The sequence below is a fragment of the Purpureocillium lilacinum genome (genome assembly GCF_023168085.1).
Source record: "Purpureocillium lilacinum CBS 284.36 DNA, scaffold_2, whole genome shotgun sequence".
Lineage (NCBI taxonomy): Eukaryota > Fungi > Ascomycota > Sordariomycetes > Hypocreales > Ophiocordycipitaceae > Purpureocillium > Purpureocillium lilacinum.
Genome location: NW_027072112.1, coordinates 1083354 through 1092661, shown reverse-complemented (window position 1 = coordinate 1092661; position 9308 = coordinate 1083354). Strand labels below are relative to the sequence as shown.

General features: G+C 52.8%; 4 protein-coding genes across 4 annotated transcripts in view; 1 reads left to right on the top strand and 3 right to left on the bottom strand.

Annotated features, from left to right (window-relative positions):
* The window catches only part of PLICBS_002161 (nonribosomal peptide synthase), a gene marked incomplete at both ends in the record, with an annotated part of 35906 nt that extends 33918 nt beyond the window's left edge, over nucleotides 1–1988 (bottom strand). Inside the window, one exon of the mRNA XM_065599969.1 lies at nucleotides 57–1988. Within this exon, the coding sequence (XP_065456041.1) occupies nucleotides 57–1988 (1932 nt within the window). The remainder of the gene's footprint in view (nucleotides 1–56) is intronic.
* Nucleotides 1989–3406: 1418 nt separating this feature from the next.
* Nucleotides 3407–4347, bottom strand: PLICBS_002160 (uncharacterized protein; the record flags this gene model as incomplete). Its single annotated transcript, XM_018321790.2, has 3 exons — nucleotides 3407–3873; nucleotides 3930–4021; nucleotides 4097–4347. The coding sequence occupies 3 exons, from the start codon at nucleotides 4345–4347 to the stop codon at nucleotides 3407–3409; spliced, it is 810 nt and encodes a 269-aa protein (XP_018179270.2).
* Nucleotides 4348–5857: 1510 nt separating this feature from the next.
* On the top strand, nucleotides 5858–6705 carry PLICBS_002159 (uncharacterized protein; the record flags this gene model as incomplete). The annotated part of the gene is made up of 3 exons (XM_018321789.1): nucleotides 5858–6002; nucleotides 6068–6530; nucleotides 6582–6705. 3 exons carry the CDS (start codon nucleotides 5858–5860, stop codon nucleotides 6703–6705), a joined length of 732 nt encoding a protein of 243 aa, XP_018179269.1.
* Nucleotides 6706–6939: 234 nt separating this feature from the next.
* PLICBS_002158 (putative PKS/NRPS-like protein biosynthetic cluster) lies at nucleotides 6940–7942 on the bottom strand (the record flags this gene model as incomplete). The annotated part of the gene is made up of 2 exons (XM_065599968.1): nucleotides 6940–7601; nucleotides 7654–7942. The coding sequence occupies 2 exons, from the start codon at nucleotides 7940–7942 to the stop codon at nucleotides 6940–6942; spliced, it is 951 nt and encodes a 316-aa protein (XP_065456040.1).
* Between the last annotated feature and the right edge of the window lie 1366 nt (nucleotides 7943–9308).

The window sequence follows — 9308 nt, the reverse complement described above, 5'->3', positions numbered from 1 at the left end:
CTGCCAGGAGACTTTAGTCAGGAAACTGAATTGATCCGTTATTTCGGCAAGCATACCTCGCTAGACGCAATTGTCGAGGCATTCTTGAAGTATACGGCATCATCGCTCGTGCCGGCCTGGTCTTGGGAGGAGTAGACGACAGATAAGAGAGTGTTGAAGAGTGATCGTCCGCCAAGTTGTAGTGAGTTCTGGATGCTCGCCAAGCTGCAGTACTGATTGATGATCGCAGCGCCCGACTGTCTTTGTAGGTAATGCAACAGCCCAGTCAAGGTCACCGCATCAGTGGAACCGAATCGTACTCGGCAAGTAAGCAGGTGAATGAAGGTCCCTATCATGTTCTGCAAACCAGGGACTGGCTCGTCGCGACCCGACGCGAGGAAGCCAAAGCACACATCATCGGTTTGTGTGTATCCTCTCAGCACCGTTGCCCATGCAGCTTGTAAAAGAATGGGAATAGTGATGCCAAGGGTTTTGCAGAACCTTTGCGCTTGCGACGAGGAAACGTTGACCTGGACGGTCCGGTTTTCCCTGGTCATTGGGGCGTCCGAGGTTACAAGGGATGGAAAGTGGCATGGATCGAGACCATCCAGTGTCCGAGTCCAATACTCCAGAGGTTCTTTCTGCGAGTGACCCTTGATTTGCGCGATATAGCGGCCGAGGTGATACGACTCCGAATCCGCGGCCAAAGTGCCGCTGCATCGTCTGGAGTACGCTTTCCTCAGTTCCTTCAACAGCAATCCAGCAGATAAGCCATCCACGATGGAGTGATGAATTTCGATCTTGCAATACACGCTTCCTTCGATGGTCGAGCAAGTGGTTATCCGATGCGCAGGGCGAAGTTCCGAGAATGTGGCCGCCTTCTGCTGCTCAAGCAGCTTAACAGCCAGGCCGCCGTCTTTTGGCGACACCTTCAGGCGCCGGATGTCACACTCGACGCCCACGAGGACAATCTGATCAAAGCCTGCCCCGTCGCGCACGCTCGGGGCAAACACAGTGCGCAAGGCCCCATGGCGCGCGACAACATCGCGCCATGCCTGTTCAAACAGTTCAAGGTCAATCGAATCGGTCATCGTGCCCTTGGCAACCTCGAAGATTCGCTCAATTCGGTAGCTCTCCGGAAAGCGAATGGCCGCTAGCAATATGCCTTCCTGGACCGGAGTGCACGGGTACGCGGTCTCCAGACCAATGTCGCTGCTGCTGCTGCTAGCGATAATGCGAGCTGCTGTCGTCTCCTTGAATCTAAACAGCTCGGACTCTGAAAGCTCAAGGAGTGGGAACGGGTTTTCTTGGATTGTCGAGGTCGTCGTCTTCGTTTCCGGAGTCGCTTTTCCGGCATCAACCTCTGCGGATGGCTGAAGTTGTGCAAGCTGCTCGAGGCTCTCGGCGAGGAGGATATCGGGAACACGAAGACGCAGCGTCTCGTCCAACTCGGAGCATCGCGCCATGAGCTCGATGGCACTAATGGAATCGCCACCTTGTCGAACAAAGGACTTGCCGACATCAACTTCGGAAATATCGCGACCCAACACCTCGGCCATGGCGCCAACGATCAGATCCAGTCGAGTTCTCGGCATTTCCATCTTCCCCAGGTCTGACTCGGACCCGCTGGTGCTTTCCTCCTCTCCATGCAGCACCAACTTTCTCAACTTTGCGACATCGACGAGTCCAGTGGCCCTCAATATCGGCAACTTATCGAGGACGATCCATTTCTTCGGAATATTAAGTTTTTGCTCCAGTCTAGTATTGCTGTTGTACAACTTCTTCATGTATTGAACGAGAGACTTGCGGAGCCGCCGGACAAGCACGGAGTCCGGCTCAGGGCCTTCATGTTGGTTGTCGACATTGGTGCGAGAGATGACAATGGCCCAGGGCGCTTCTCCCTCTTGCTCGTTGGGCTTCGTGATGTTCAGCACCTTAGCCTGAGCCACAGCCTGGTCGAGGAGGAGGTGTGACTCGGCCTGGGTAGCCCAGTTATTCGTCGACTCCATGATATCGACCGTTGCGTATAGTCGTTCGTTTCGAGCTTTCTCTGTGTCGTCTTTGTGCGTGGAGAGCTATGCCGACGACTCAGTCACTGAGCTTTTCGCTTCACGCATGTATTGGTTCTCTATTGCGTCGAGTCTGCAAAGTAAACCAAGTTGCCTTGCTTGCAAGTATATCCGTGATCAAGAACGGTCCGCTGAAGCCTGCGACTTGAAGCTGGCTCGAAGCTCGGATCCACCAAGCAAGGATAGCGATTCAGGTGTGTTGGCAAAGAGCTTGGAATGACGTCTTGGGAAGTACCAAGGGTATTGCACTGTATCGCGGTCTTTGCGCGCAAAAGGCAGTCGGTTGCTTCTGGCCGAGCTTCTACGCTAAGGATGCAGATAGCATGCAAATCCGGGGACTGTTGCAACACGGTTGGCGTGGACCCAACTGTGAAGCCCGAGTCTGAAGCTGGCGGTGTACTGTTGCGCCGTCGAAGCTCCAAACCGCGAAATGCTGGCTCGTTGTAGGGGCTTCAGCGCCTAGTCAGACCCAAGCCTTACCGCTGGAGACTGGGGTGTATCACTTCTCACAGCGCTGCCTGCCAGCAGCAACGGCCAACTAGCTTAGTCTTCTTTTGGGGCTATTCTGTGGGCTGTGTGCACCTGGAGGATGTGCTTCCAGGACTGCAAATGGTGCTTCATGAGCTAAAGCGTCCACAACTGAGCAATGAGCCGTCTCCATCATTGATCACTACGAGGCTGACGTCTAGTAGCTGTTGACACACACTACGTGAAGGCATGTCGCGGTGTGACCGCAAGGGTTTAGCAGCACTAATTCGTCAGCAGCTCAACATAACGTCCTGGACATTGAGGCGGGTAACAAATCTACTTGATGGGACGCATGGCCACCACGTGGGCGAGCCATGCTGAGTGAACAAGTATTCAATCACACAGCTGACGAGTCGCACAAGCCGTCCACTTCCTCAGGGAGCTCCTCACAACATGGTAGTGAGTCGAATCGAATCGCTCTTCATGTGGGCAGCGTCATCCTCTGAGTTTGCCCTAGCGCTGCGTGACTGCATGAGTAATGCAGCGGTTTGGGTGGTTGAGCTCAGGTAGCAGCGCTGGCTGAATCGGCACATTACTCATGTGCCGCCACGGGGGCTACGGGTTTGACAGAGTCAGTCAACTAACGGTTCCGGTCGTTAGCTTCTGAGGCCCGACAAGCACTCCAATCCTCCACTGACACAGCCCCCAGTGTTTATTGCAGCTCTAGCTTACAAGTCATTACTGAAACACAATGTGCATTTTTATGTGGGCGGTATTTTCACGCGCAAGTGGCTCGCCAGGTATCTGTATAATCTCATCTTTAACAAAAGCAGGGACACATGAAGGTGCGCTAGGTCACAGTTTGTAATAATGCAACTATGACATCTGGCTTAGACAGCGACAGTATCCTCCGGGCTCTCGTTCCTGGCCTGCGTCCAATTCCGCATCCCCACAGCGCCCAAGCATCTGCCTTCGGGCGATGCCCCTGCAACGTCCACGTCTCGCCCGTCGGAAATAACAAGGTCCTTCATTGCCTGGCCTAGTTCCTGTGATGTTCCCATGATGCTGGTTAAACCAAGAAACCTGTACAAGGGCAAAATCACGCCGTTGGTCCACTTTTTGGCCAGTGGCAGGGGCTTGAGCCAGGGCTTAATGGCGTCGTGAGTGCTGTAGTCAATAAGTGCGGGGCGTATGCAGTAGAGGACGAAGGAGGACAGCGATTCCTGTTCTTCAATTCCGCCCTTGGTCTTGATCTCCAAACGCTTTCTCGGATCGTGGTGAAGCTGGAAAAGCTTCTCTTCTGCTCTGGCCTTCACATCAAAAATGTAGACTGCGCGTGTATCGTGGCATCCGTCGTCTACAACATTCGCCTCGTTAGCATCTCCAAGTGATCCTGTCCTGACGCGAACATACGTGAGACATAAACAAAATTGAACTTGTCGTTGAGCGCGGCAAAGGCCTTTGCCGCTTTGACGGGCAAATCGATGTGGCCGTACTCATACTCTCTACACAAAAGAAGAGAAATCAGCACTTCATTGCATGACATCATGATCATGGCTGCTCTCCGCGAGGTAGCTCACTGTCGTGTTACGGCCATCAACGGAGGGCCGGCGGTCCAAATGCAGCCGTGCGCGCCCTTGAGCTTCGCAAGCGTCTCATCGCTGTACGTAGAAAGGTCTTCCTGGATAATGACCTCGACCTTGCTCTGTCCCTCAGCCTGGGGGACAGGCTTGCGGCTGATGATGGTGATCTTGTCGATGGAGCTCTCTTGCAACATGGCATCCAGCGCGATGGCGCCGACCAGCCCGGTTCCGGTGAGAATGATATGCATCGCAAAGCTCACACTCGGGCAAAGGTCACCGATTGGCTCGAAGGGGGCACGGGTCAATGGCAGAATGGTATGAAGCGAGTACGCAGGGATAGCATCCGACACAGAACTTGGGAGGGCAATATGGTCTGAAGCCGCAGCATGCAAACACCACAAGCAATAGAGATATACGGCAACACAGTCACCTCGCTAGGCAGAGACACTTTCTCTGTACCATTGTTGCATATGCCATCATTATGGGCACTTCTGTAGCGAAGCGTCCATACCCTGCCAATCGATCTGGCGGCCCTCTAACCAGGTTCTAATCGCAATCGGGTTGTAATAAAGACCACTCGTATGAATAAGTGTCAGCTGGACTACAGCTGGCACTTGCTGCCTAAGTTTGACGGACCAGGGAAAGTCAAATGTGGGGGCCGAGCGGCCAAGCTCCCCAGTCCCATCATCACTGCGTTGATGTGGGATTACTGTCACTGGGTTGATGTACAAGGTCCGCCCACAAACGCTTTAGAAGGCATCAATGAGTGCAATGTGCCGATGGCACATTCACTTGTTTCACCCCAAGCACTGAAACCCCTGTCTGTCCTGTCTCGCGTACCGATCCCTGATGCCGAGAATGATTCTGCTTTGGAGCTGCAGGTCACCCGCGTGCTCAGCACTACTGGTGCCCCGAACCCCGTGAAAGCCATATGATGAGCCTCTTCCAGAGCCGGAGGATTAGCCTCGGGTGGAATGTGTACCGTGCGCACCATACCTTAGGTTATCTTCGGTGGTATCGGAAACCTCGGGGGCCGCCTGCTACATATACACCAATCGCATAACATGGGGTTAACCACCTGGAGACAGCTGGAGAGCCAATTCGTGCCCGGAGAAGAAGGCATGCTGTATTCTCCGGGCTCCTATGACAGTAATAAACTTGTGGGCAACCAGGCTGATAGCTTTTCACTGACCCCATCATCCGAGAGTGGCTTGTCAACCGTCGTGGAACTGAAGCGCTAACGCCCTGAGTAATTGGCCGCCTTGATGAGGTTCACTGCTCAAAAGGGCATCCGGGCGTAACATTTGGTGTTGTAGCACCCGATATGAGGCACTTTTTTCTGTAGCTGTACACCTTGATCAATCCATGTGGACGCATTGAACCTCCTTGTGGACCATCCACGCGGGTTTCTCGCCATGTCTTTACGAACGGTTGTGCGCGCTGCCATCCGGCACCGTGCTGTAACACCAATAGCCAGGCGTTGCTGTTGCGCCTCGTATCATTCTACTCGAGCTACCAGGGAAGCCCTTGAAACCCGCCTTACTGACAGGCGAGATGTCCCTTTACCACCGCCGCTGAAGCAACGAGGAGATCATCTGTCCAGACCTTCTTCACGCGCACAATGGGTCGCGACTGGAAACGAGGCTGTGACAGCTGAGACGCTCTTCGAGCTTTTTAACAACCAGCTGTCCAGCCTTGCCGTGAATGACGTCTTGTCGGCGGCGGAGTGCGACCGCATGGTTCAAATTATCGAGACACATGACATTGTACTTCGCCTACCCCAACGCAGAGTCGGGTGATTGCAAGTGCTTGGGGCTAATCTTTTTCGTCAAGGATTACTATGGAGAGAAAGTTTTCCCTCCGATAGGATGCGTTGGAATCACGCAGTTTGAGAACCAAGCAAGTAGGTGACCCATCAGCTTCTCCATCGCAGAGAGTCGAATAGATGTATTAACGTCCACCCCTCAGGCAAGACAAACTACTTTTCAAATGTAGATAAGGCAAGGTCGTTGCAAAAGCGATTCATGGAAGAGGCCGGAGTGGACGTTGTCGGCCGGGTCAAAGCTCTCCTTCAGTCGATCGTGCCACCAGGTTTGCCTGTTCGCCTCGCGCAGGAGGATGGGAAATCGTATTTTGCTGGCCTTTTGAGACTGATCAACAGCTCGGCTCTTATTCACGCAGATTACGGTCCATTTGACGGGCCCGGATGGGAGATTGGTGCGATCAAGGCTCAACTTACCTGGAACATCCTCCTCAAGGAAGTTCGAGGAGGCGAAAGCGTCGTCTACAACCGTTTTTGGAAGGGCAAAGAAGATGACGACAAGTATCGGGATGTCACCAAGAGTTACGGCTATAGCCGCGACGTTATCGATGGGTGCGAGTCTAAGAAAATCGCGCCAATCGTCGGCCAGATTGCGCTCTTCAATCCAAGGTCAGTTATGAGCCTTCACGATCGAGATAGACTCTCAGTTGACAAGAACAGGAACTTTCACGAAGTTTTGGCTATCGAGAACCCAGAAAAGGTTTCCAGGTACACTTTCAGCTCGTTCATCGGTTACCTCCCACCAACGGCGCCTGAAGGACCTGCCATCATTCTGTGGTCCTGATTTATCTGGGTCAGAAGAACGCCAAAGCAGCACTATACACAATAGATCAATCCTGTTCTTAGTTAGGGGCCGGAAGTCATCACAAAGCATGTATATATTGAAGATGAGCGATTATTGGCTACGGCACTGCACGTGGCCCATGTTCAGATCAATACTAGCAACAGTGGCGAAGCCTCCATGCAGTCCAGTCCTCGCAGCCCATCGCCGCTTCTTTAATGGACTGAAACTGTCGCTTCATTCATTCGGGAGGACCGTTTCAATAATCTGGATCGCTTCCTTGATCGTTTCCGTCACCTCATCAACATAGAGCTGGTTGAACATGTCGTAGTGATGCGACCTTGCCTCCAATACCGCGTGAATCATGTCCGTATTGTACTTGCCGTCCCATCCCAACAGCAGCTCATCTCTGAATTGGTCAACACGACACGGCTTTCCTGAGCTTCCCTTTGTTGGTGCTGGTATGACCGACCGCAACATAACCGCGGGCGGCGGACCTGATGGTGGCGTCTGTAGCGCTTGCTGCTCTGTAAGTTCGTGGGACACCGTGCGCTCGACTGCCCGCCAGTCGCCTTTCAAGGACCGATACAAAACCGTCCCTGGCTGGGTCTCGAATTTCTCATTGCCAGCGGAGAATTTGAAGGCCTTCCCAGAGGACCGTCCCCATTGTGGTAGTTCCCAGTGGTATAGCATGCGCTCGCAATTGTCCAGGGATTTGCGAACCAAGTCCGGAATGCCGATTAAGGCGGGCTGCGGTGTGCCAATTGGCAGATCCCGGCCTGCAACAAGCCACGGCGAATCCATCATGAGTATGCCATCAATGGAGATCTCGAAGGAAGCTGGTGATGAAGCAATCATGTGTGCCATGGTTAGAGCAACGTAGCCGCCGAGTGACCATCCTATGATTCAAGTCAGCCCACGAACAGCACACGATGAGCGAGGCAACTTCACCTCCAAGCAATATTTTGCCCTTGATCCCCGCGACTTTCTCAATCAGCTCAATGTAATGCTTCGCCATGCCATCCATGCCGCCCTCCCATGGCTGTGCCGACGTGAAGGTCGGGCTATGTATGGCCCAGACATCGCGCTCGAGACGGCCGATTGTGAAGTATGCAAATGTCGTGCCGCCGCCATCGTGGATGAGAATCAAGGGTGCCGGTGCTGGCCCTGAGCTCTCCGTTGTTTTCTTGCCTTTGGCATAATACTGGACCTGAACTGGATTTCTGTCTGTTGGCGCCATCTTGAGATCACCTAGGCAGCCTTCTGGATCAGGTTTGTTTCGCTTCCAACTTTGCCTTTTAGACAATCAGGTCGACGATAAAGATGCCCTGATCTGATCTGGCTGGAATAGTTACGCGCTCTCACTCACCGAAATGTGAATTTAATTCTCAAGGCAACGCGTTCTCGTGACAAAGTGCTGTCGCAGCTACGTCTTACATCATGCGGACACTAACAGTGGCTCTCCAGCCCAGATGCCAGATTTTGCAACCGCGCCGAAATGCAAATACATTGAGAAAGAAGCGATAGCCAAACGGTTGCATCAATTCTCTGGCCGTTTCTGATCCCCATTTCAGAGGTCATGACCGCCTTTACCCTCTCGAAGTGACACAATGATGCATTCGCGATGCCGCCAAGGCCAGGGTCAGGCTGATTGAGACGCGTCGTTGTCTTCTCCTTCTCAGCGTGTCGCTGCCATCAATGTTGTGTCACAAGTACTGCAAGCTGGTTTCAGATGTCTGCAGCGACTTCGTTTGATCGTCTTGAGGCCCGAATTACTGTTTGTCCTACTGCCACCGCCGCAGAGGTCCAGATGTGTACGGTATTGCATTGAGAATGAGCTGTTTCCACAGAACGCTTCCAATGCAGTATCGAAGGGCGTAAATGGCGCATCCAGAATGCTTGGCATCCCTAATTTGTCGGTAATGGTTTCGCAACGAGAGATATGAGGAATAATTGGGAGGGCAGACTACGGCGGGCCTTTGCTCCCCATCAGCACAGCTTGGCCTGAGCTTCGATACGCACGCACCGGCAGTGACGTAAATACACCACTGCGATGACATTTCTTTACACATGCCCATGCTCTTGGGGTCTTGTATGAGATGGATAATAATTATAAAGACGAAAGTGATGTCGCTGGCTGCGAACGCCCTGGTCCTTGTATCTAATACATGTACTCTCAAGATCTGAACTCGTGAGGATGAGAGCTGGCAGCTTCCTACTAACTTTCATTTTTGGCAAACTCGCATGGTCGTACCACTGCGACTTAGACGACGACATTGTTTTAGAAGGGGTGCGTACCCATATATTGGCTCCCCGTTGATCAATGTCCCTCCGGTCTGCTGCCTGGCATGATGGTAACCGGTGGTGATTTTGGAACAGAGATGTAGCACGCGGACTCAGCTTTGTCACCTAAAGAATCCAGTTGTGTACTTCGCAAAGGGGAGGAGACAGGTTATATACCGGGAAATGTCTGTTGTCTGTATGCCAAGCAGCAAGGTAGGTGCAGTGCGTGGCATCTTGATCCCCTGGCGTAACGGGCAACACTTTAATCACGATCTACTTGGCACTGACAATATGTATCTAGTGCACTTCAGCAAAAGACGTTG